The sequence below is a fragment of the Colletotrichum tamarilloi genome (assembly GCF_030869305.1).
Source record: "Colletotrichum tamarilloi strain Tom-12 chromosome Unknown Scaffold_20.1, whole genome shotgun sequence".
Classification (NCBI taxonomy): domain Eukaryota; kingdom Fungi; phylum Ascomycota; class Sordariomycetes; order Glomerellales; family Glomerellaceae; genus Colletotrichum; species Colletotrichum tamarilloi.
In genome coordinates this window covers 496,136-521,966 of record NW_026849403.1, presented here as the reverse complement: position 1 = coordinate 521,966, position 25,831 = coordinate 496,136, and the positions used below count along the sequence as shown (strand labels likewise).

At 53.5% G+C, this 25,831-nt stretch overlaps 7 protein-coding genes across 7 annotated transcripts; 3 read left to right on the top strand and 4 right to left on the bottom strand.

Moving 5' to 3' along the window:
- Window positions 1-951: 951 nt before the first annotated feature.
- Window positions 952-4,682, top strand: CTAM01_06969 (uncharacterized protein; the record flags this gene model as incomplete). The annotated part of the gene is made up of 5 exons (XM_060522994.1): window positions 952-1,618; window positions 1,679-3,409; window positions 3,464-4,059; window positions 4,122-4,383; window positions 4,474-4,682. 5 exons carry the CDS (start codon window positions 952-954, stop codon window positions 4,680-4,682), a joined length of 3,465 nt encoding a protein of 1,154 aa, XP_060382496.1.
- Window positions 4,683-5,720: 1,038 nt separating this feature from the next.
- On the bottom strand, window positions 5,721-6,951 carry CTAM01_06968 (RTA1 like protein; the record flags this gene model as incomplete). Its single annotated transcript, XM_060522993.1, has 2 exons — window positions 5,721-6,323; window positions 6,385-6,951. 2 exons carry the CDS (start codon window positions 6,949-6,951, stop codon window positions 5,721-5,723), a joined length of 1,170 nt encoding a protein of 389 aa, XP_060382495.1.
- Window positions 6,952-8,250: 1,299 nt separating this feature from the next.
- On the bottom strand, window positions 8,251-10,405 carry CTAM01_06967 (ab-hydrolase associated lipase region; the record flags this gene model as incomplete). Its single annotated transcript, XM_060522992.1, has 4 exons — window positions 8,251-9,684; window positions 9,740-10,035; window positions 10,115-10,210; window positions 10,273-10,405. 4 exons carry the CDS (start codon window positions 10,403-10,405, stop codon window positions 8,251-8,253), a joined length of 1,959 nt encoding a protein of 652 aa, XP_060382494.1.
- A 1,022-nt stretch (window positions 10,406-11,427) lies between these two features.
- Window positions 11,428-11,884, top strand: CTAM01_06966 (uncharacterized protein; the record flags this gene model as incomplete). The annotated part of the gene is made up of 2 exons (XM_060522991.1): window positions 11,428-11,452; window positions 11,517-11,884. The coding sequence occupies 2 exons, from the start codon at window positions 11,428-11,430 to the stop codon at window positions 11,882-11,884; spliced, it is 393 nt and encodes a 130-aa protein (XP_060382493.1).
- A 3,803-nt stretch (window positions 11,885-15,687) lies between these two features.
- Window positions 15,688-16,918, top strand: CTAM01_06965 (phosphopantetheinyl transferase; the record flags this gene model as incomplete). The annotated part of the gene is made up of 2 exons (XM_060522990.1): window positions 15,688-15,771; window positions 16,067-16,918. The coding sequence occupies 2 exons, from the start codon at window positions 15,688-15,690 to the stop codon at window positions 16,916-16,918; spliced, it is 936 nt and encodes a 311-aa protein (XP_060382492.1).
- Window positions 16,919-18,321: 1,403 nt separating this feature from the next.
- Window positions 18,322-20,738, bottom strand: CTAM01_06964 (uncharacterized protein; the record flags this gene model as incomplete). Its single annotated transcript, XM_060522989.1, has 5 exons — window positions 18,322-18,504; window positions 18,781-18,912; window positions 19,031-20,369; window positions 20,456-20,525; window positions 20,636-20,738. Coding segments are annotated over 5 exons (1,827 nt in total), but the record flags the coding sequence as incomplete, so codon positions are not given.
- A 724-nt stretch (window positions 20,739-21,462) lies between these two features.
- CTAM01_06963 (uncharacterized protein) lies at window positions 21,463-25,196 on the bottom strand (the record flags this gene model as incomplete). The annotated part of the gene is made up of 6 exons (XM_060522988.1): window positions 21,463-21,744; window positions 21,974-22,443; window positions 22,515-22,615; window positions 23,049-24,367; window positions 24,421-24,514; window positions 24,583-25,196. Coding segments are annotated over 6 exons (2,880 nt in total), but the record flags the coding sequence as incomplete, so codon positions are not given.
- Window positions 25,197-25,831: the final 635 nt, after the last annotated feature.

The window sequence follows — 25,831 nt, the reverse complement described above, 5'->3', positions numbered from 1 at the left end:
CACGCTAGCCGGATGCGAACTAGGGGGAAATGGATTGTATCCCCACTGATGGCCACGGCCATCCTTGCAGCCTCACGGCCTTGAATTTCCATTTGACTCGGGCCTTCCAGGTAAGGTACTGGTAGGTTGTTTGGACCTGCCTGCCCACGCTGAGCTGCCCTTCCGTGTCTGCCACTTTTGCCCCAGTAATCCCGCCCGAAAAGACTCGAAATTCGAGAACTGCCCGAGAGCCGTCCACCCGCCCCAACCTCCGTCCGTCGCAGTCGCAGTCGCAGTCGCACTTTGCGGCTACTTGAACCTTTCAAAGACATCAACGTTCCAAAGCTCGCTCACAGTAGCATCGTTCTGTGACGCGACGGCTCAATCCAGACAGAGCATTACGAGCTTTTTTTTGCGTCGCTTTCATCCGGCAGATTTCCTCTTTTCCCAAAAAATCAATCCCAATTCGGAGATTCGGATAGCCGCTGCTACACGCCCACCGCCCACTGCTGACCGCTGTACGGAGTAAGTGCATGACGATTTATTTTTTCCGACGAGAGCTTTTTTCGCGCCGTGAAATTCTCCCTCCTGTTGGCGCGAGGCAGAGCAAGTCATTTTCAACATCACACTTGCCAACCCTGACCTCCCACCAACACCACCCCCGTCTCCCTCTCTCCACCGCGAATGCGAATTGCCATGCTCCTTTCGCCCTTGCCCACCGACTCGGCTCACCCAGATTTTTCCAGCTTGCACCTTCCACATTCTAGCGCACCAAGCTAGAGGCAACCTTCCTCCACATTTGTTGAAAGGACTGGCAATCAGAAGTACCATCGCGACCACATACTTACCCGCCACCACTCCCTGCCTCTTGATTTTGGGCTGAACTCTCTCTTTGAACGGTCGAGTACCTGTACCTCTTTGTCACATTTCACAAGGTAGGAGGTCCAGCAGTCACAGTCGCCGGTACTCGCCATGAACAATTACTACCCTTTCGGGTACCCGCCGTACCCAGGCCAGCCGCCTGCTCAACAGCAGCCGCAGCAGCAGCCCTACTCCTATCCGATTGCGCCGCCTTTCGCTCAATACCCTCAGCACACCGAAAACACCTATGATGGTGTCATGCACTCGCAGACCTCATACGAGCATAATCAAAACATGATTCCTGGCCTTGGCGGCTACGGCCATCTCCCTCAGCTTCCCCAGCTTCCTCAGAGCTTTGGTTGGCAGCAACCCCAGCAGTCGCAGGAGCAGCAGCCACCTCTCCAGCATCACTGGCAGCCCCCGAGAGAGGGTCCCAACCTCATCCCAGCATCGCAGTACTATCACTCCGACCAGACCCCGAAGCCCAAGGCCCCCGTCGCCTCCGGCGCTCTCCCTCCTACCGCGCCGAAGCGATCTACGAAGCAAACCTCCAACGATGCCGAGGAAGGCGAGCTTTCTGACGGCGAACTTGATGACGTGTACGAGCCTGAGGAGATCCTTCCGGAGGCGAGCTCACGCCAGCAACGCCAGAACGTTCCGAATGCCGTAACTGCAAATGCGCGTAATGGCAAGACCAGCGCCGTGTATCCCAATCCCAGCTCCTATGGTGGTTCAAGAGATGGCGGGATGAAGCGTCCTGCAATGGCCGGTGGTGATGGTGCGTATTTCCTATTTTTGAGAAGAAGACTTTTGTCGATTTAGAGCTAACACTCAGCAGATCGAGAGCATTCCGGATCATACTCCCCTCATTTGTCTCCTCACGAAGTTCACCCACGCACAGCGTCCAACAATCAAAACGGCGCTTCCACCTCGCAGCTGCATGCTTCTAGTGGACAGTTCATTCAGCCTATCGCAACGGGTGCTGGTCAGCAACAAGGCAAGAATGCGGTCGAGGAAGCTCGGCAGAGGGCTCGGTCTGCTATTGGGAACCTCTGGCCTCTGGGTGTCCGCCGCCAGGACTTTGTCGATGAGGGCATTGACAAAACCATTGTCGACAACCTTTTGACTGACTTGAAGCTGGATACCAAAGCGCCCAGTCAGTTCTCCATCCCAGGCCTTTCCACTGCCATGTCCCTGCCCGGGCTCTCGTATGCCTCTGGTCAGTCTGCCTCTCAACAGGCCAGAACGGCAGGTGCAGCGCTGCCCCCGAAGCCCCCGGCTCAGCAACAGTCATCACCTTCAGCAGTGAAGTCGGCTGGAGAAGAGAGAAAGGATCGAATTGCTCGCCTGTTGGCTGCAAAGGGTGCAAAGGCAGCAGCATCTTCATCCACCACCACTGGCGCACAAGCTGGTACGCCGAACGATAAGGAACTCGTCCAACAACAGAAGAAGGATGCTCTGCAGAAATCCCGTGAAGCCCGTGCTCAAAAGGCAGCAGAGCGCAAAGGCTCTTTGCAATCCTCTCAATCAAAGGAACCTTCCCCAGTTGAACCTCCTCGCAGACCTCAATCAGCAATTGCCAACGTGCCGGTTGTGGCGCCTGCTGCAAATCAACTTGCTCGGCCCAACGCCCTGCAACCATCAGCTGATCGTCAGACTGCTCCAGCTTCGGCCATTCCTGGTCTTTTCACATCTGCTCCACAGCCTGCGCCTCTCATCAACCAGCGCAAAAGACCTGTCGCATCCGACTTCGTGGCCAATACTTATGCCCATAAACGCCCATTCGGTCATACTCAGCAAGACACTCGGTTTGTCATTGATGTTAGTGACGGGTCCGATGACGAGGATGTTGAGATGGAGATTGGGTCTCCCACAGACGAGCCGTCAAGCACTCAGCAAGACACGCCCTCTGTTAGACCGGCGTCTTTCCGCGACTTTCCGCCCCTATCCAACGGTCTCCCTCAACGCCAGCTTTCGAGCCCCGCTCCAAGCAACATAACTACTCCTCAGTCCGGCGCTGTAGGCCAGCCAAAGCAAGCTCATATCGATGTCATGGATAAGCAGATCGAGGCCATGAAGCGCAAGATTGCCTTGGCCGAGGCTCGCGCCAAGCTCAAGGCTGCCATGGGTGATAAGTCGCTTAGCCAGAAGTCGGCGGGCCAGACGCCGGATACTGCTCTTGATTCGGATGGCGGCAAGCCAAGTATGCGCAGAGTCCAGTCAATGGGTGATTCCCATGTATCTGATCCGCCTAACGGCCAGCAGTCGCCCGCGATTGCCGAGCCCAGCAGTTCACTGCGCTTGCCCAAGCCATCGGACAATCGCATGCAAGGAGAATCTAGCCGTTCTCAGAGGCTCCGGACTGTTAGCACTAATCTTCCGCTTCTCGAGAACAGACTTCAGACGAAGAAGAGCAAACTCCGCCTTCTGCAGATTCAAATGTCTCGTCTAGAGCAAGAGATTCAGGAAGAGGAGACTGAGAAGCAGAATTTGACGCAGGAGATGGAACAGCTCGACCAGGACTCGAATGAGTCGTCTGAGCCTCAGAACCAGTTGAAAAGCAACTCAGGTAAGTCCTCATCTTGAAAAAGATTGAATTAGGTTGATTATTAACTAAACAAAGTCGATCCCGTTATCCCTACAACATCCACAGGCCCTCAGTCCGAGATGCCGACTCCTTTGCCTGCTGCCGCAGACGCTGAGCAGAGTTCCAGCAAAGTGGCTGAACAATCTAATGCTGCAAGCGTGCGTCATAGCAAGTCTCCTTCAATGGGTCACGACAAGGACATTCGCAACACGGCAGATGATGTCGAAAATGCGGTCACTGGTAAAGCCGCAGCGAGCCCTTCGCAAGCCCCACCTTCCACAGAGACCCCCATGCCTGCGCTTCATGAGACTCCCAGCAACCCTGAGACTGTGGGTGATGATGATGAGTCGCAGCCAATCACTAGTGATGATGCCTCCGATGTTGCCATGGCCGAGTCCGATGACTCTAGCTCCTCCGAGCAAGAGCCTGAAGACGACTACGAGCCCGCTGAGAATGTTGTTCCGGCAGCTGCCGCGAAGTCTCCGTCCATCAGCCCAGTCGCAGCAGATAGCGCTGTTTCGCTTGTCAACAGTGACACTGACTCACAGCAAACGAGTGCCAGAGCCTCACAGATTCCCGAGCAGATCTCGTTGGGAGTCAATGAGTCGACCCCTGAGCAGGGTGTCAACGCCGTGAGAGAAGTACAATTCATTTTGCGCCAAGGAAGCGCTTCGGTTACTAACTTGGTTGCTAGGTCCCGCTTGCTACACAGAGCACTGATGAGGCATCATCGTCTGGAGAACGCTTCACCCCTTACGAGAGTCCACTGCAGTATTTCCGTGCTTACCGATACCATCCCAAGTTTGCTGAAACCGTCCCTGGCGGGCTTCGGTCCCTCACCTACAGCAACAGGATTGATCCGAACCTACCCATCTGTCCAGACCAGCTAGCCAGCCGGGACTGCCCTCGGGGTGCTGACTGCATCTTCCAGCATTTCGAGTCCATGAAGCTGCCGGGTAGGTCGCCTTCACCCCGCAAGGACTAATAACCACGTTGCGTGTCCTCGAGGCATGTCGGGCGCTGACGGTCGCTCCTCCGCGCTTTAGACGACCAGATTCTCCTCCAGTTGGGTGGCACGACCCTTGAAGGACCCGAGAAGACGCAGTTCAACGATGGCTTGCGCAAATTGTTGCAAGAGATGAGATCCCAGAACATCAAGGACTTCCCCAGCATTGCAAAGGGCATAGTCGATTACCGCAACCGCTTCAATGGCAACCCGTCAAAGATCTTGCCTCTTGGCAATGTTTCGATCTGAATGGCGGAAGAGACACGAGCTTGATGAAGCTTCGTTTGTATCTCCCCATGTCCACATCGATTGGACTCTTTGAGTATTGGCTCATTTCCTTCCCTTTCCTTTGGCATCAGAAGATTTTGTTTCCTTCCCTTGGTCTTTAAACACATACCCACCGCATACCTCTCAGCAGAGGCCCTTTTGGCCAGCTGAAATGAGTCTTGGGCGGCGTTTGCGAGATACCCCCTCCTTGCGTTATTTTCAGAAATGATTCGGCCTGAGGCAATCAGGAGTGAGGCACAGGTACAATGGAAAACGGCAAGTAGGCAAGAAAAAAAAATAGTGTTGGAAAAGAGTGGTTGAGATCACTCCCATGTTTTGAGTTGAGACTACTGAGGTTTAGCAAAGCCTTTGAGTTGCTTGCTATCACCTCGAAAGAGCTGTTCAGGTGGCCCGAACTGGGTCGTACGTATTCAAATCAAACTCCATTGTCTTCATCTCTTGCTCAGATGGCTACTTTATGTGATGATGATGCGCTGATATGTCATTGTTGAGAACACAACAAAAAGGGACTTTGCTTCGGTACGTGTAGTACAACTAGATTTTATTTCTAACCGAAATACAGTCGTGTTCAAGCTACATACTGACGACCCCAAACTCTGCATGCCACTTCTAATTGAACCCTTCATTAAACTCTCGTACCCCGCCCAAAGAGCCACCTACTCCCAGCTATGTAGGTAGTATTTACTACCAAGACAGGTTGAACAGAAGAAGAGAGAGAAAGAAAAGAAAGAAAGAAAAAGAGCAAGGAGAGAAAAGAAGAAAGGAGGAGAGAAGAATCGTAAGAGAGAAGAAGAAGAAGAAGAAGAAGGAAACCATCCACCCACGATACTGAGCTTTTCCAGCAAAAGAAAATAGAAGCGATAAAAGGGGTAAGCAGTCGGTCTATACTACTGACGTTTGAAGCATGGGGGAAGCGTCTGGAACAGTATTACATGCTTACATGCTTTTTGAGAGAAAAGATACAAGGGCATTTGGAAAACTTGGCAAAGGCCCAACCCGTTAAGCAGTCTCGATGGAGCTCCCATTGCTCTTTTCATATGAATCAAAGTTGACCAACCTCGGTCCCGAAATGATCCTCCTACGCCTGTTTGGCACGCCAGCAGTACGATCAGCCGGCGGCTTAAACAACTGCGAACCACACAGCGCAGGATGAAAGAAATTCAACCCCACGACGGAAACGACAATCATGACGCCCTCAAACGCGATGAAAAGATCCTGGCGCGCCATCAGGGGGCCCGTCCACCCGCCGCTGAGCTCAATGACGCGAAAGACGCAGCGGATGAAGATGCAAACGGTGGACACCACGAGGGCGCCCAGGAAGCCCTTGAAGCGCGAGGAGCGGCGGAGGCGGACCATGTCCGGGTGGTTGTCGAGGGCGCAGGAGAGGTTGGGGAGGTGGGCGTGGCGGGAGGCGCGGTAGGTGCGCAGGGCGAAGTCGGCGGCGACGAGCATGAAGGCGAACATGGTAAAGACTTGGAAGGCGAGGCCTGCGATCATGACGGCGTCGCCTTTTGCGGTGGGGAGGTCGCGTTTGGAGGCGACGGAGGCGAGGGCGCCGCCTACGGCTTGGAGGGCGAGGGAGATTAGGTCGCAGGGGATGAACTGGGTTTGTTAGCTTCCTCTCTCTCTCTCTCTCAGTGTCTTGATAAAGAGAGTTCCTTACGATCCTGGTGTACCATTTCGGCGGGATCCTCGAGTTCTTGGGCCCAAACGCTGTGACGATCCGCCGCAGACAGAGATAGATACCCGCGGCGAGGAACGCCGGACCGACAGTCAAACAGCAAACCTGCACCAAGAAAGGATTCTCGTTCCACTGGTTCTTCCAGCTGAAGATGCGTCCCGAGTATCCAATCATCTCGGACACGATCCCCAGCATCATGGCGACGCTAAACAGGTTCGCCCGGCGCGTGCGGTACATGGTATACGCGAACCCGCAAAACGACAGGAAAAACAGGACGAGAAAGACGACGTTTGCAGCCAAGGAGACGCGGTACGAGTAGAAGGAGATGACGCCTTCCTGGCAGTACTCGAGGTCGGGCTTGAGGAAGCAGAAGGCGGGGAGCCAGGGTGCAAAGTCGATTTTGAGCTGTTTGATGACGGCTTCGGGAGGGGGATTTTCTACGCTGTAGCCCGTGGAGGCGAAGATGTGGTTCAGGATGCGGTCTGGGTCGATGGTTGAGGGGTCTTTGTGGGCGTCTTGGACGATTTTCATCATTTTGTCGTAGTCCATCTTGGGCTGGGGTTGGCCGCGGTGCTCGCGGTGTGTGATGAACGGGGAGATGGATGAGGTGGATGGACAAGGAGGGGGAATGGGAAAGGGGCAATGGGCCGGAGGGGGCTTCAATGTCTTTTCAATGGCAGAATAAGGCAAGGGGAATGATGGCAAAACTCTCCGAGAGAGAAAGCACATCGAGAAAGAAGAGGGAAAGAGCCGGGAGGTATGATATACTTACCACCCCTCAGGGTAGACGGGAACAATATTCTTCGTGGGGAGACAGAAGACATGATTGAGCTCATCTTGGGAGCAGTTGACCTTGGAGTTAGGTCAAGGGCAAATCACAACTTCACGCGGGGCAAACGCTCCCCGTTCCATGTCCTCATCACTTTTACCTGGTCCATCAACCGACATACGAGGGACCCTTTCGGTGCCATCTCGTTCGACTTTCACAACGTTTGGGATCTAGACACTCACACATGGCGCGGCTCGCCATGCAGGGGAAAGACTTAAAAGTCGGGGGGATAGAAATGAAATGCCTGTGAGGTCGAGCAGGCAAAAGCACACTGCATATTGAACAATTCGCTCATCGTAATGCTTTAGGTAGCTCCGTCATCTATGACAGTTCGTGGCGTCCCGAATAATTGAACCCGTATTGATTCGGGCTGAAAACAGTTGTCCGGGGTATTCCTACACTCCCATCAAGTGGAAGACTGTCTCGAGAATCTTCCATCAAGCATGGGACTTGCCGCCGACCTGGAACTGGGTCTGTTCAAATCATCCCAGAAGTGCCATAACAGATGCCGTTCTTTTCACCATATTTGCATCCGTGTGAACAGCCTGGGTAAATCGAAGGCATTCATGCTTAATCTTCAAATCGCTTCCAGTAACAGGGCGGCAAGGCTACAAGGGTGTTCGTCCAAACTCTCCTAGTCTCGAGCTTAATCCAATTTTCTACATAGCTCTCCGCAATCCACAAGGTAACTTGTCCTATCGGCCCGCAACACAGATATACTTTTGCCAGGTGAGGGGGAGCTCCCGATCGATGAACACGTGCAGAGGTTGCATCAAACGATGAGCAGGAGAGCTTTGACACTTTATTCAATTATTGAAATGCACGTCTTCACTTATTGGGTACAGGCGTGGTGGAAGGGCCTCAGAAATGCTAGAGACAAGTGAAGCACCGGGAATCAGTTCGCCGTCTAGCTCAATCAGGACGAGTCTAGTGAATAGATTACACTACGAAAGATGTGCTGTTTTGCCGCCTTGGTCCAATCCATATCCTACACCTCCGAAGCCCTTGGCATTCAAGGCCTATGGCGCAACCGTCACGCGCTTCTTCTTTTTCCCACCGGTCTTGCTCTCGTCAGGAAGCCCCTTGGGATCAATGGGGTTCTTTGTGACCACGCCGCCCAAGGCCTTACTCGTTCCGAGACTGATACCCCGTCCCTCGCGCATACTATCCAGGCTCAGGTGGCTGCCTCCGCTTCCGCGCCGAACGCCGATGCCCTTGAGCTTGGACGTTGGAGACTCGCGATGGCTCAACGAGCTGTCCGGTCGCTCTTCGCCTTCGGCCGCGCGGCTGGATGGCCTATCTGGAGAGGGTGACGGCGACTCGTCGTCGGCTGCAACTTGGGAGTATGGAGTACGCAGGCGGGTGGTGTTATACGGGGAAGGGATCCCAGAAGGGCGGTCACGGGTCTTGTTTTGGGAAGTCGGTCTCTCCACAGTCTCGATACCGTTGCCGTTTCGGCCCTCATCCACAGTATTGGAGGCTTCGCTGGCAGAGACATCGCCAGAAACATCGCTATCTCTATAAGCGTGTCTCTTGTATGCGTTCCCGGAGCCCATAAGACTCTCTTGTCTTGCCAGCTGGTAGCGGTCGTATTCCTCCTTGGTATGTTGGGCATCGGTGAAACTGTCGAGAGCATCGAAAACGTGAGGGAACACCTGAACATTGTTGTCTTTACCCCATAAGAAGTCGAGGTGCTCATAATGAGGGATCTCTGTGGCTATTGTCTGGGTTGGGAGCTCCTTGAGCATCACTTTGATGTCGACTAACGAATCGCTACCACCGTAAACAAGAACGATAGGCGTCTTGATGTTCCGTGTGGGGTATTTGGCGACCTTGGTGTACTTGCTAGAAGAGCTTATCGACATAGGTTGGTGGACATCGTCATCGTACATTTGGAACGACTTGTTCCGGATGATCTGGAACCAGTGAACCACACTCTTTGTGCTGGTGAAGGAGTACAGATGAGGGTACGCCGCAAGCTTTTGGCTGAGTGTGATGTTTTTCGTCTGCCAATTGAACAAAAAGGAAAGACCCATATCGATGACTCTAACAAAGATGGGCGGGTAAAGAATGGACTGCCACATGGTGGCGGAGCTGAGGATGGATCGACGGCCGAAGAGAAGGAACAGAACCTGAGGTGAGGCTTTGATCAGAGCGTCGACGATTCCGTTGGAAAGACCTGCTGGCGACATGGCCGGGGCCAAGGCAATGAAGACATTGACCTGCTGGTTGAGCTTGGGATGGATAGCAAGGGTAGCAAAGGCCTGGGCGGTTCCCTGAGAGAAGCCAATGTACGACAAGCTCTCCTGCGAAGTTGTCTCCAGGATGTACGAGATGCTGTCCGGGATATCGTGGAAGGCGAATTCGTCGATGGAAAAGTTCCAAAAATCAGTCGACTTGGGCGAGTGATGCACCGACTTCTTGGAGTACTTGTTGCCACGGTTGTTGCCAAACTACACGGATGGTCAGCAAAGGCGCGCTCAAGTTATCACAAGGCGAAGCACCGACCCAAACATCATAGCCCTTCTCGACGAGCACAAAAGGAAGACATCGCTGCTCATCGGTCAAGCAGACCCACACCTCGGAGTTCATGAGCAGTCCATGGTGTAGATACAAGACCTTCTTCTTCAGACTTCCCGGTCCGCTGTTGATCTTTTGTTCCTCCTCGCCCTTCTTCCATGCCAGGCGGTGCAGACCGAGCAGGTACCCATCCTTGGTCTGGAGGACATGTTCTTCAGCTTCATATCCGTACAGGCGGCAAAGATCCACAAAGTCGGAGGCGTCTCGCACGGAAGTGGAGATGGCTGCGCGGCATCACCAACGGTTAGCGCAATGTGAACCACACAAATGTAGGTTGGAACAGCCGCCAGACGAGAGACGAACATTTCTTTTTTTGCTCGGCGCGCTTCTGCTCCGGAGTCGAATATCGGTTAAATAAGCGACGGGAAGCTCTATAAAAGAGCGAGATGAGCGGCGAAGCTGTAGGGAAACCGGATTAGCTAGCTTGGACGCCACCGCTCGGAAGGAGGCGCATTTCGTACGCAGAGCCAAGGTAAGGACACGGATGATAGCCTCGAGCCCGACAAGCAGGAAGGACCCCACTAGAGCTACATATTCGACGCTGCGCAATGCCGTTAGTGCCAGGCCAAGTCTTATTCGCGAGTTGCGCTGCATTGGAGAGGGAGCTCGAGCTCGAGCGAGGGAACGAGGGGAAAGGCCAGGAAAGGGAGGAAAGGGAGAGAAAGGAAGGACGATAAAACCGCGAATACGGGCAGAAGACATCTCTTACATGTTCAATCGCCCAATGAAAGGGATAGCCATGGTGGTTGCGCAATTGGAACGAGATTAATCTAACGTAGAAGCCGTGGCGTGGCAGGAACGAGTATGTCTAAGAGAGAAAGAAGAAGAAAAGGTTGCAAGGGGATTTCAAGCCATTATCGCTGAATGCGCAGACAACAAAAAGCTTAAGTGATTTGACTACTGCGTAGTTTCTCGACTGGCAATGGCTGGACGCAAGAATGTGTGTCAGCGGAACGAATCTGGAAGTGAGTGGTCCGCAGTGTGTGGGAAGTGTGAGGTTTCCAGAGGGAAGAAGATGTGCAAGGTGAACGAACCTAAGGTACTACCACTAGTAAGGTGAGGTATCCGTACCTTGAGTGATGTCACATGTGAGGATGGAAGGCATCCCATCTGGGCGGGAAGCTCCCAAAAAGGTCCAGGTCCAAGGTCACAGCACACCTTCCCGACTTCTCCCACGCGGCGCCACGACTCCTTGGGCCTCCTTGGCCCCTCTTGTGCTCCCCAAATCATTCCAATCAACAGATCTGACAGTGTGTCAGTGGCAGGGACGCTGGCGTGTGAGCACGCGGTTGGACGGAGGAGCCCGCATCCTTGCCAACTTGCTCCCCCAAAGTGGGGTTTTCTTATTGAAGGACTGCAGGGACATCCAACTCTAGCGGCCCTGCTCTTGCCTCTGCGACTCTCGCACCTTGCAGCACGCCGCTGCACAAAGGTGGGTCTTATCCTTCCCACTTTGGCCAATCACAGCTATCATGTTTTTTTTCCCTTCTTCCCCGGGGCCCGGGGGACCGCTCATCGCAAACTTGAAGCTCCGACAAGCGACAGCTCCCAAATAGTCGCACCACTTCCGTGTACTCGTCTCCAAGGTACCGAGGGAATGCCAAACCACCATCACCATGCCTAGCTCTTGCAAAGAACTGCGTACGCTCTCCCTTATCCTCCCACTCATTCCGCGACTAGACGGCATACTGACCCTTTTCCCCAGGCGAGGCTCTCGCGCAATGCCTCCAGGAATCCGAGTGCGTCATGGTCCAGCGCAACAGCGCCTCCGACTGCCTCCGATCGCCCCTCGTCGAGGGCCTCCCCACAAAGTGCCAGCAGCTGAAAAAGGGTTTCGGCGAGTGCAAGCGCGGCATGGTCGACATGCGCAAGCGCTTCCGCGGCAACATGCCCGTCAACTACAAGACCATGAACGACGCCGAGAGCGGCAAGGGCTACCAGCTCTACGCCGGACGACCGGCCTTTGCCGGCGGCAGGGGCGAGACAGACGGCAACGAACCCGCGCCTAGGGACTGGCACGAGGTCGAGAACGAGCAGTACCGCAAGGAGCAAGAGGCCGCGCAGAAGAAGTGATTTGCCAAGGGCAAGAGAGGCAAAAAGAAGAGTCAATAAGAGGGGGAAAGGAGGGTGACCGCTGACAGGCGCGGTTGTGGGATACAATACTTGTACAAACTATGTGTATGATCTGAAGAGCGAGGCATAGGGAGGCGTCATGGCGTTCTCAAAACATACAAAAATGATGGCCCTATTTAGGACAGGCCCGAGCTGCATCTTCTTGGGTCCTCACACGACGAACCACGAGGCAAAGCATGCTCATGTATTCGAAAGGAATTGTAAGATTCGCACGGCCATAGAACTTCTCCACTAAGAAGATTGGAAACTAGAGCATCTGATTATGATGAAAGATGAATCTAATACTACGAGACATAATCAGCAGTACAGTCGCAAGCATTCCGAGCAAACCCGTACCGTCTCATCGGTGCGACTCACCCTGGGACTGTGTTATCTTCTGAACTTCGCTGCTTCAACCGATGAGAGGGTCAGGGAGACTCAGCCCAAACTTCCGATGAGTGAATGCTGTGTCAAGTCTTACCTATAGCATGGCCCAGATCTTAGTATCAGCCCCTCTTCGCTCGGCATGAGAGATGCATCGTCGGCATCACCGCTAACAGACCGGTTTCCCTTAGTACGTGGGCAAGGCAGCCGGGTCTCAGGGAAGTCTCAGAAATAGAGAGAACGAAAAAAAGAGTTCGCCCCTCCCGGTGCTGAACTGGGGGCTACATCTCTTGGTGCTCATGCTGGGAAATTTAATAGTGCTCATTCCGGGATTCGAACTCGTGATACTCGTATGCGCTAAGCCTGTCGTCGAGTAGGCTGGTTGGCGATTTTAATTGTTGACCATGAACCACTCCACCACCCAGCCAGTTTGACCTGACCAACCGACCTAGGAAGGCGCCTGCTGTGCTGGTGATAGGAATGGACTTGAAGGGGTATATATGGGCTTCCCATGTATTCCATCATGTGTGTATTCGGGGCAGGTCATTTTACCACCCTCTCGGCTCACTCATGAATGAACCACTTAGATATATGCCGTTAATCTGACCATCGGTACTTGGAGAGGCTCACGCTTTGCAAACTCAGTTTACGTGCCTCAGCGCAGTTCAATGTGTACTAATATGGCTACAACCATAAACTCCTATCACGAAACATGTAGGCGTGGGCTCTTTTCTCAATAACACAAAGGTGCCTAGGACTACGCAGCGCCCATCCCTTGGAATCATCTTCAGTATGGACGGAAGTACTTATCAGGCGAAGCTGACCGAGTCTACTTCCTCTTTCACGTATACTGTAACTTCTGAAACTTGGTTACGGAAGAAGATATCATCAGCAATATAGAGTTGGGCTTGGACAGTTCAATTGAAATCGCCTTTGACACAGTCATCAAGAAATCTTGTTACGTATGCAAGAATTGGAGGCACATCTACTTCAGCAAGGACAGTTGACTCTACATTTTATCTACAGTCAAATGATCACGGAACGGGACCCTTGTTGAGAAAACAGCAGGTGCGATGAATTAAGATTATATTATCAGGCTAGTTCGGTTGCCCTTAGAAATTAATCCTTCCGTACCCCATCGGATCTCGCATCTGATCGTCGAGAGCTTCCTCCATATACCCGTCATATTACGGCCCCATTAATCGTGTGAATTCATCTCCACAGCCCCGTGCCCCGGATTATCCCCTCTCCACAGATCATCTCCATTATATCGTTCCAGTCTGGTTGGTCGATACTCTCACAAGAGCACCATAATCCCTCGCACCAACGAAAAGGTCCAGACTTTGCAAGGGACCCTCCACGCAATTTCGGACCCGCGCCAAATCACTCCCGTGTAAAGACGGACTTAACGACGCGGGCCCATCCCGAGCGCTTCAGCGGGCTTGCCCAACTCTCGGCGTTATGATGGGCTGACATGAAAAAATAAGAAAAAGAAAAGGTTGGCGCCCCCTTCCCGCTCTGTCACTCTCCTCCTTCTCTAGCCCGTCCTTATCTCACAGAGAGACCAGGCCAGGCGAGTCAGGACGGAAGCCCACCAACCTTCTCAGCCCTGTTCTCTATCTCGACGAAGAGACCAAGCCCAGGTGAGGCAGGCAGGGGATGTGTGGGATCGAGCGAGAAGGGAAGAAAATAAAGAAAAAGCGCCGTCGCTTCAGGCTCACGCGGCTCTCTCCAGCGGACTCTCGTCATCCGCGGCCAGCCGCGCCGGGGTGTTCATAGTTGTGCCGCACGTTATCCCCGGCGCGTGGACTCTTTCGGACGGATTCATCGACGCTTCAGGCCCATGCGGATGCCTCCCAGCGGGTTGTTGTAAAAAAGAGTTGTTTTGAAGAATTCGGTTCTCGACTGGACTTCGGCTGGCGTCCCATTACCGCGTACACAGGAAAATCGATTGGAAAAAAAGTTTGCTCTTCGCTTCCGAGATCAAGTCTCACCTAGAAGGGAGACGACCTGGCCAGCGGAACAAAGGAAGAAAGGTGCACTCCTGGCCTGCTCGACGTCGCAGCATGACTGTAGGCTTGTGATCGTGGCTTGGTTGGCGGTCATGGCGGCGGAACAAGGGAGGCGAGTTGAGACGATGTGGAAAGAAGAAACGCAGGAATCTTTGGATGAGTTTGGCTGAAGAGACTCGGCTACGTGGCGAATTCTGTGAACGAGGGTAGAATTGCGCTGAAGAGAAAAGGAGAGGAAAAGACCGGTAGAGATGAAGGACGGACGAAGACTGCTTTATAGCGAGCGTGAGACAGTGTAAGTCACGTCAATTTGATATCCAATGTGATAAAAAGGTGGAGTTGAAGTTGAGAAAAGGTTTGGGGCGGTAAAGGTGGAGGGGTCAAGCCGCGCATTCGGTGTGATCTGCAGCCGTGACACCCCTCCACCAGGGAAAAGGGCGCTAGCGAGCGTTGGTCCGCCTTGTTCCGGGGCTCGGAGGTACCTCACCTTGGGCGGTGCTCACCTCCACTGGGCCACGTCCCTACGGATGGGTAGGTACCTAGGTGGGCTGCGGGCACTTTGGCCCCTCCTTGCTGCCCCTCCAACCCCCCGGGCAGTTTCCAGCTTGAAGGGGACGTGGAAACGTCTCAACCTGCCCACCCCTTCCCTTTCCCACTCCAAGGACTAAAACCCACGGAAACCTGTGACAATCTCACCCTCGTCCACCAACGGTCCAAACCCCTCGGTGAAACTACGAGCGACTCGCAAATCCTCCCAAGAACTCGATGGCCTGATGTCTGAAACTTGATTCTGCAAATCGTCGATCCGTCACCCTCATACGTCGCCGGGCTGCCCGTCTGCCAAGAGCACTACGCAGTCAAGCTTACCTCACTCTATCTACCGAAGTCTTACTCGCTTGCGGCTTTGCATCGTCACTCCGCTTACCTTACCTCACCGAACCCCTGTCGTCCAATTGCTTACAATCTTACCCACGACGCTCGTCTCGGCGTCCTTGTCGTCTCGTCAACTTCTCAACCGGCGACAGCGGGGCAGATAGCGTGTCAAAAGACGCAACTTCAGCTTGTTGCCAATCTTTAACCTTATTCAGGGTTTCTTGGCAGGCACATTTCATCCCTCCTTCCGACGACAAAGCCGGGTCTGGAATTTGGGCAGAACACCAACGCCAAAGACAGAGCACGTGGAAATCGTGCTGCCGACTCTTCGAGCAATTCATCCTGCCTCGCTATAACCTTCGTCGAGGCTGCAGGTTGCGTCAACAGAGGAAGCAAACGGACGGGCATTAAGGCACTGCGAGAAACCAACCAGTGTTTCCAAGTCCGACAAGCATCCTCGAAACACCCAGAAACTGAGGGAAACCACCCATCAAGATGGCCCCGACTATCATACAGTGGATCCTGGATACACGGCATCTATGGCCGGAAGCCACTGAAACGAAGCAACTCGAACAAGCCGTACGTACTGCACCCCGTTCTTGATCGAATCTGCATTGCCGTTTGCCCGTTGCCCCATGCCCGTTTCGCGGCTCTGTATTATTCAAACATGTCCCGGCGAACCATTCCAAAACTGCTCATTCCAAGTCGTCGCCCCTCCCTCCCTTTTCTATGCAACAGCAACTTCGAATTTCGAAGCTCCCCTGCCCCCTGCGTGTCATTCACCCCTGGAACAATGGGGACATTCATAGTAGAAGACAGAAGAAAAAGAAGAAACTGAGAAACAAACTGACACGAAACTGAACACGCTGATTAGGCATCCCGAGCTTTCGCACTCCTCAGCGCCGATGAGCGTAAAGCCGTGCTAAAGTACTACCACGTTCGCGACGCGAAGCTGTCTCTGGGTTCGCACCTCCTGAAACGTTACGCCATCAGTCGCTTCTGCGGCGTCCCCTGGCACGATGCCACTGCCATCCGCGACGAGCGCACCAAGCCCATCTTTCGCACCGCTGACGGCACCAGCCCGCTGAGCTTCAACGTGAGCCACCAGGCAGGGCTGGTCGCCATGTTCGCGGTCCACGGCTACGATGTCGCCGCGAGAGGCCCCGTCGACGTGGGCGTCGACATCGTATGCACCTCGGAACGCCGCACCAGGGACCATGGTATGCTGACCAAGGAGGGCTGGCCCAAATTCGTTGACGTTCACGCCGACGTGCTCTCGCCCATCGAGGCCAACTTCCTCAAGTGGCAGGTCCTGGCGGCGATCCCCCCGGGGTTGAAACCGGGCGCCTCGCTCGAGGACGCGGCCGACTTCAAGCTGCGGTGCTTTTACGCGCTATGGTGTCTGCGGGAAGCGTACGTCAAGATGACGGGCGAGGCGCTCCTCGCGCCCTGGCTGGGGGATCTGCAGTTCAAAAAGTTCCGGCCGCCGACGCCTGCGGAGAGTTTTGGTGCCGAAAGCGAGGCGGTCGCGGATCATGAAATTGTGTTCAAGGGGGCCAAGGTGGAGGATGCGAACGTGTCCCTGAGAGCTCTGGGTCCGGATTACATGACTTGCTCTGCTGTCCGGACGCCGGAGCACAAGGAGGATGGATTGGCCTTCGAGCTGGGGCCGTACAAGATGCTGGATATAGACGAGGTGCTCGCTTTCGGAGAGGAGCACCAATAATTCATACTTGCCTGTATATTTGGTCTTATATAGATGTTTGTAGATCTGTCTCATGATTGAGGTTGACGGCTTTGCATATGATAGCACTGGCTATGAGTGATCTCAAACTTGATTGATTCTTCGGAGACCTTTAATGACTCGTATCTAGGCTATCTGTCTTTCTCCCCTTCTTCTCACGGAGCGAATTGGAGTCTGCCTGTAATCGGATAGGTTCAAGCTCTCTTAGAATTCTTTGAATCAGCTTCCAATTCCAATTCCAATTCATTGTGTGTCGTCTTGAGCGACTGTTGCTTGTTCAAGACCGCTTTCTTCCCATCCGCTCACATCGTCAATCACGGGATTGTCCTCCAAAACAGCCCGACATTTGCCCTGCGCAACAATGATCACAACACGCATTTCATTCAGCATAGAAATCTGAGGTTCAGAAAGCCTCTAAGGATCTTAGTTCATCAGAGGCCAAGATTCATACAACTCCTTTGATGTCCTGTAAGCATAAGTGCTAATCTGCTTGCATCCCATCATCACAGAACCAAGTGTAAAAGCAGTGTTGAGACCATCGTGCATTCACAATCGTAGGCAAGTCTTGCATTCACTCCCCTCGGGACATGAACCCTGATGGGTCTCTAAATGTCTCTTGGAGTTGCAGGAACCTTGGTTTGCTCTCTCTCTCTCTCTCTCTCTCTCTTGATGTATTCTTAGGCCCATATGGCTAGATCCTAAAGGAAATGTCCCTTTGTCGCTGTTAACGTCGTCTTCGACTCTAAACGTATTCGTTGTTCCTCTAAGACGAATACGTTAAATGAGAAGACCACAAGGTGACGGCAGAAAACATAAATTAGGCAGTTCTTTTTCACCTATTAGGTATCGAGGAACAGATCGTTTTATCTGTATCGGGCAAGTGTAACCAAGTTCAGGCGCGGCTGTGAACTGTGTCCTGCATTCCGTGCTTCTTTTCGAAATTGCCACTTTCACACTTCACGTATTTATTCAATTTGATAGCCTGTCTTTACACCAGTTTCTCGGACGTAAGCCGGTACCCAGAAAGTTTCTTATCTTCTCGATTTTCCCTCCTGCATTGCTCTGAGTACCTTGTTATCAAAGAAACTTAATTCTTGTGAGTCACAAGTACAAGAATACAGTTTTAATAAAACAGTATAGTGTCTACCCAACACCTGAATTGAGATGCTTTCTTAAGCTTACTATGAGAGAAAGATGACTGTACTGCTGACTGCTTCCCATCGAGGTTCGCAACTGGCGCTGTGGCTTCAACCGTGAATCATTGAGAATGTACGCATCTCGAGCATCCTCTTGGACGGCGGTTCAACCGTAGATGTCATCAATCTCACGTTCGTTGAGAGACATCGCATCCCCCGAGGAGAGATGCAAGAGCCAATGTCATTCGATTAGCCGACAACCAAACGACAATCGTGCACGAGTACGGCATTGTGCGCCTTGTGGTGGGAGACATCCTGACCATTATCCAAGCGATCACCATTGGACGCAGTGATGAGTGGGACCTTCTCCTCGTTCTCCTTGGTATCTGCCATTGCCCCGACTCCTGCATTGCTCATGACTACGGATTGGCCCTATAAATGGCGAAGTTGGGTGCGACACCACCTTGTAAGGTTGGGTGTACCCAACCGAACTTGCACCGTCCCTCAAGGTAACGATCGCTTGCAAAAATGGTATCGGAGATACCCTCGTCGCTGACATCAAGAATGATGCCGCCGCCTCGAGTCACTGATGTATACCACATTCCAACACCCACTCATACACGCATCACATCTTCGTTACCTCGCTTATTTCGTCAAGGTCAAGAACCACTACAGGCTGTGGCTATACGTCTTTACACCATGGCTTACGTTGATTATCTCTTCTATGTCTTCATCGATACATTCGTCGATTCCGTTGTCAGCGACCTCGCTGACATCTTCGTCAACGCCTTGTTTGGCAAGTAAAGTATGGTTGAGTTGGAATCCACAAGCAATGAGCGACTGTATAGAGTCACTCACAACGCATGAGTGTCTTGGCGTCTCTTATTCTCAGTCTTCTCGAACACTCATACACCAAATCGACCCCCAAATCAGTCGCCAAGATCCAGCATCAACATACATCTACCAGAGCCAGTTCAGGCCGATGCGGACTCAAATCCCATATCCACTTCACCTTCAACCAGCTGCCCGTCTCCTCCTCCACTCCTGGAATGCCCCCAAACGCCTCGACAGGAAATAACCAAAACCCAAGCGCCGGCCTCGGCGCCGCAGCCAACACCTCAGGCCCATCAAACTCGGGCCGCTTAGCCTGCAACCCCGACGCGGTCGAGAAACATCCTGCCGGTCTCTCGCCGCCGGCACGTCCTCCGGCCGCGGGCGTGTCCCACCCATGAAACCACCACTGCAGCTCAAGCCACCGAAAGTCCTCTTCATGAAGGACCTTCACCGCATCCTCGCGGGTGAGGATGGACTCCTCCTCGCTCGAGGCATACAAAATACGGACGTCCAGATCTCGGCTCTGTCCTCTGTTTGCCACGTCCTCAGGCCGTACGCCAGCATCACGAAGAAGCTTCCGCCAGCCGAGGGGGCCTTCCCTCGGATCATACACGCTCCCGCCAATCTTTTCAAGATCCCGCACGATGCCGACCCTTGGATCCGGTAGCGGTGCGTCGAAGAAGGTGAAGTTGGGAAACACGGGGACGCCGTAGTTGAAGACGTGGACGCGCCTCCAGTCCAGCACGTTGAGGGCGCGGGCGCCGCGCGGTGTGCATTTGAACCAGAGGCTTTTGAGGCTTTTTGCGGCGGTGGCTCTGAAGGCGTCTAGGGGGGGGCCTTCGGCGAAGGTGTGCTTGAGTGGCGATGGGTTGTGGGTTGATGTCCGGTAGTCGGATCCTTCTACGACTAGGTGCTGGAGACCGCGGCCTTTGGGGTCGTAGGCGCGGAGATCGTGGATGAAGTCGAAGAAGATAGTGTGGGCTTTTCCATGGGAGACTCGGAGGTAATCCCAGTCCAGGTTGAGTCGGATGGTGGATATTGTTTCGCTATGTTTGTCACGTCTAAATCGGCATGGTAGTTGCGTTGAATAGAACGATAATACGGCGTCTCGTGCTTCCCTGTTCACTCTCGTGAGATCGGGCAACAGGGACCGTTGCGTCTCGATGATGGCCTTATAGTGGTACCCAGAAATTCGACGACCCAGACTATTAATCAGAGTATCCGTTTCGTCGACAATGCGTTCATCTTCTTGTCTCTGCTCCTTTCCTTTTTCAAGGATGATATGTATCATCCGATGACGCTGCAACGCATGCTTCCAAATTAGAAGACGAATTTCTATCGGAAACTGTTGGAATAATACAAAGCTGGCACCTTTGGTTATTGCAGAGTCTGGATTGAATAGCTCAAGGTGCGGCCGCCTCGGCATCGTCGTCTCCATCTCAATGTCTTGATCGGACCATGGTCTTCATAGAGTTCCGGAGAGTCGAGACTCGACGACCTAGACACTGGTTACACAACAGAAATGGACATGAGGCTTTAAATTCCTGACGTAAGATCGGGCAGGAATGCGGAGGCAGTGGACGTGGCGTTCAACGATGTCTCAAATCGTCGAGGCGCAGCTGTCATTTTGGGGTATGGTCATCTACGTCTTCCCCGATTGGGAAATTCGATGAAGTGATGTAGTTGCGATATGTCACGGAATCCACTCCGGTCGCTGTCGCGGACTCACACTTCTGCCGCTGGCTGGCCAGAACCGTTCCTGGAAAGATGTCATAGAAAATTTCGAAGTCGGCAGCAGGCTGTTGCAGCAAATGGTCAAGGCCGACTTCGTCCAAGGTAGGAATACTGTTGACTGTTGCTCCCAGGGTACCCAAAAGCGTAGCCGCGGTTTCGTCGTGTTGGATTCTCTTGAACCTCGTCTCTGGCCATTGGGGAGCTCTGTTCTATTGAATATTGAGAAAACTAAGATCTTGGTCGGTGGCTGGCGGCAGGCAGCAGCTATAAGAGTTGTTTGATTCGGCGATGATGTTGATAATGCCAGACTGGATTGGTAGGTAATGTTAGACTGGCCATCCTGATGTTTTATCACACTAACTGCACAGCTGCTGAGCGACTTTCATCCACCATATTTACCTCTTTGTTGTTGGTTCCCTCGATCTCCTCGTTGTGATCATCCTAGTATGCGTTGGTAGTGTCGATCCACTCATTCGTGGGAGACTGGACGGGATCTGTCATACAGAATCGCAATTCACGTATCGATACCCTGGGCTTGAACTAGACTATAAGTGCCGCAGTGCGTTTCTAGGTGTCACATGCATAGTCGATGAAGAACAGGCTATAAACGGGCAAGGACGCCCCGTACTCGTACTTTTTGTCTGAGTAGTCAGTCATTTGCTAACACCTTGGTACGCGAGATGGAAAAAACCATGCTGGAAAGCCCGGGGACCGAAACTTCGATTCACCCTCTTCAGTGGCAGTTATGCAAGAAATGGGCAAGAGCCAGATGGCTACTGACGTTGAATTTATACCTCTTGGCTACCAGCCCTCTGCGGCAGACTAAATCCGCAACCCAGGACCCTCAAGCTTCTTCCACACCTTTTCCGCATTCTCAGCCAGCCTGGGCAAAACAACACCAACACCACTAGGCGGCTCAGCCCGATATAAAGGAACCACGCGCGTAGCCCCCTTGGAAACCTCCAGAATCGTCCCGTTACCGTACTCTGGATTCTCGCACAACTCAAGCATGCCCCTTGCAACCTCCTCCGGCTCGAGGAACAGCTCGACGCCCTCGCCCTGCGTCATGTGCTTCTTTCCCGGGTCCTCCGACCACATTGGAGTCTGTGTCTTCTCGTTAGCAACAGTCTATTTCAGCAACCCGCACATGAGAGTGTAGACATTGACATAGAATACTACTCACCATCACGGCCCCAGGCGCAACAGCACTACACCGAATTCCCAACCGGTCCCTCATCCCCGCCATACACCTCACAAAACCGTGAAGACCATGCTTGCTCGCAATATACAACGGCGACCCGATCCCCGCCGCGTGCCCCGCGATACTACTCACGTGCACCAAACACCCTCCTTTCCCCTCCTGCGTCCAGTACCCGATCGCAAGCTGGCTCAGCCGGATCGGATGCGTCAGATTCACGTCCAGAACGGCGTACGTTCCCGGCTCCGCGTCCGCCGCGTCTCTTGATTCACTGTCTGGGTTCGTTCCTGTCTTAGGAGGGTGCCAGAAGGAGCTCCATGCTGGTTCGAAGAGACCCGCGCCGGGGACAACGATGTCGATTTGGGGGAAGGAGGAGAGAGCGCTGGACCAAAGACGGGATAGGGAGGGCCAAGATGCGACGTTCGTTTCTTGGAAGAGGGCTGAGGGGCGGTCGCTGTTGTTTTTGTTGTTGGAGGTGTTACTGCCGGGTTGGGGGTGAGGGTATTGCTCTAGGAGCTTTTGTGCTTCGTGGCGGAGGGCGAGGTCGCCTATTATGACGGAGCAGCCCTTTTCCAGGAGTAATCTTGCAAAGGCGAGGTTTATGCCTGTGAGGTGTTAGTATACCGGTGGTCCCGGGAGGAGCGTTGATGTCGGAGTGGGTTAGGAGAGGGATGACCTGATCCTGCGCCGGTGATGACTGCGTATTTTCCTGCCACGGACAGAGACATGGTGCCGACAGCCCTTATAGTTGGTGAAGCTGAGGTATCGTGTAAAAGTCTGACAGAAGGTGAAGTTGTCACAGCAGAAAAATCAGGGCACCTGTCCTATCGAGTGATCGAACAGCCGTGCCGAGGTGTCTCAATGGGGTCACACATTGCCCGCTCGACTCTGCAGCCTCTGAGGATGCCGCCACTGACGGGTACCATCACCCGGTGCAACCATTCAACCTGTATTTGAAAAGGACTGGATGTTGTCGGATTGGTACGTGGCTTGAGGGGTCACTGGATGTTGGCGTGGGGGGTAGCTGTCCATTAGAAGAAACCCCACCTGTTCATACAGATTTGGCATGTGTACAGAGCTTTGGGGTGTCGTTCATGTCACAATGCGACACAAATACAAGGTACCGGTACCAAAATGGACAGAGAGCGGGACAGTTGTAAAGTACACCATTGGTGCTAACCTACCACCAGAAAATAAATTCAACCCTCACACCGTCTTGGACCCCCTTTCCTCATCAGGAACCCGTCTAGATGTCTCATTCGACGCAACCAAACCCTCCCGGCGCCGATCATTCTCGTCGTCCTCCGGCTTTCCCTCCCGCGTCGCCCATCCATCAACGTACCGTAACGTCTGCCGGCTCCAAATCTTATTCATAAAGAACAACCGCACGGGCACCAGAATGATGATAATGATGGGAAACCCGGGTGCGGCAACAGTCAACGTGACACCAAAGACGATGCCCGTGAGCACGATCTGCGCGATCGTGTAGCAATGAATCCCTATCCAACTAGCGCCGTGAGGCAAGGCAGGCAGCTCCGAAATGGGCGTCAGAAGGTGCCAGATCCTCGTGAGGATCGGGTTCACAGACAGCGATTGGAAACCCATGAACATGAAGAGGCCCGCTAGGACCGAAGTCGGCGTGAAACCCAGCACGTGCTGAAAGGGCGGCGAGACGAAGAGCAGGATACCTGCCGCCTGGAGGAAGGCCGAGTACCGCTGCTCGTGGACGCGCTGGACGGGTTTCGCGGGGGGGCCTTCGCCGGGCCCTTCCTCCTCGGCTTCTTCGTCGACGGGCGGCGGGTCCTCGTAGACGGTGTACATAAGCGACTCGGAGTGGAGCGGCGCCTGCGGAAGGAGGCCGTTGGCGGGCGGGATGCCGAGGATGCCGCACATGATTGTCGTGATGCCCAGGAGCATGACGTCCCACGCGTACCCGCCGGGCTTCTGGGTGCCGTACCTCTTGGCTGTGCAGATAATGCTACTGATCTCGTGGTCAAAGTAGAAGAGAACGGTTATGATGATGCCGGGGACGATGGCGATGAAGATCCAGCCGATGGGAAGTTTCCAGAACTCGACGAAAAAGTACTCGCGGCTCGGTGACGACGGCCGGAACGACTTTGAGACCTCGAGCCTGTTGTGGTCGAGGGTCGCCAGGTCGCCGACGTACGGCATGCCGATGAAGAAGACGATGGAGATGGCGGCGGCATACTCGGTCAGGCCCATGCGGATGTACCGGTGGAACAGCGGCTTCCACGACACGGCCGTCGAGAGGGCGATGGCGAGGAGACAGGTGCCCGCGGCGCCGATGATGGAGTAGAGGAAGGCGGCGAGGGAGACGGCTGCTTTGGTGCGCTGGAGCTCCCTGATGGCCTTGTGAAAGTAGATTACGCTATTGAGGAGGGAGAAGATGTCGGCGCTGAAGTCGGTGACGTATTGCATGGTGTAGTCGTGGGCGTTGAAGATGGCCAGGAGGAAGTGCATCCAGCCCGAGTGAATCAGGGACCAGGCCATGAAGGGTAGGAAGGGGATCTGTCCGTAATTAGTTTGCTGGTCATATTGTATTCTTCTGGAAGATGATACACCTTGAATGAATTCTCGCATAGTGTGTAAATGTTCTCCGCCAACACTGAGAACGGCCCCGTAACACCAAGAATGGTCAATGGTTGAGCTGAGAACCTGGGGAAAATGTGTTAGACGATGATGTCTCAGGATAATGAAACTCTCAGGCGAACAAGATAACTCACAAGGCAAAGATGATGCCGCAAAGCCCAGTACTAAACACCACCTCAATCGTGCCCCACGACTCCCCAGTCAAAACATACAAGTCGCTCGCGAACGTGATGCCGGGCAAGATATTGGTGAAAAAGACGTACACCGCGCTCGCCAGGACAAGCTGATTGAACACGGTCCAGTCAGAGAGGTACCTCAATCTGAAGTTGCCAAAGTCCTCCTTCAGCAGCCTGAATGGCCTCAACTTGCCATCCCTCTTTATGTAGCCACGCCATCTGTGGTTGTTCCTGTTGCTGGTGTCATTGTCACTGCTGTGTCGTCCACTTCGGCGCCTTTCTGAGCCCGTATCGTGGACCGAAACTTCATCAGGGCCTTCTGCTTTTTCAGTAGACCTTCTCCCTGCCTTATCGCTGATGAGACCGTGCGACTCGCGGACCAGCGTTATGACATCGTCCTGGTGTCGAAGTGATGTGGCCGAGGGTGGTCCGCGGTCATTGTCTGGCCCCGCGGGCGTGAGATTTGGTGGCATGTGGGAGGGGGCTTTTACGACTATCAACACAGAACGAGCCTGTGTGCAGTCGTTAGTACACGAGAGATGGCAACCCAGTGCGCTGGTAATGAGAAAAAAGTGCTATGGCGATCTACAGGATATAGAAGTAATCATGTACATGATCTTGAAAGCCCAGAAATAGATAGGAACCGAAGGTTGGTACTGAAAATAGACAAGAAACACTCGACAAAAGCCAGAACGGTTAAACGGCAGAGGCGTAAAGAACTCAAAACACTACAAAATACCGCTAATGCAAACCTTTGCTCATCCCAACGAACTCCATCTTGCAGCCCAAGGTCCATGGATTCCCTTGACTCGAACAAGTTTTCCTGAGCACCTTTACCAGGGCTTCTCTTTTTTGAGAAGGTTCGGGCCCCGTTTCGACAAATCGACATCCCACCGTTCCCCACGTGCTCATTGGCCAGTCTTGGCAGACCATGACCCCACTGACAGCCAAGGGTACGTAGTGCGCCCGGTCCAAGCTGGGATAGCTCTCGAGGCTGACGTCATGGCTCGTCGGCGTCGGGGCCAGTAGGTTGCCCCTCCTCCCTTTCCAGGGATCATCTAAAGCCACAGCCAATCAGAAGATGCGACAGCTGCGAGGCTATCGGACAATCGGCGCCAGGCTGAAGAAATTTCGACACGAACCAACCTTCATTGCTCCGAGATTATCAGCTTCAACCACCTGCAAGCGTCAGCCCCTCCCTTCCACC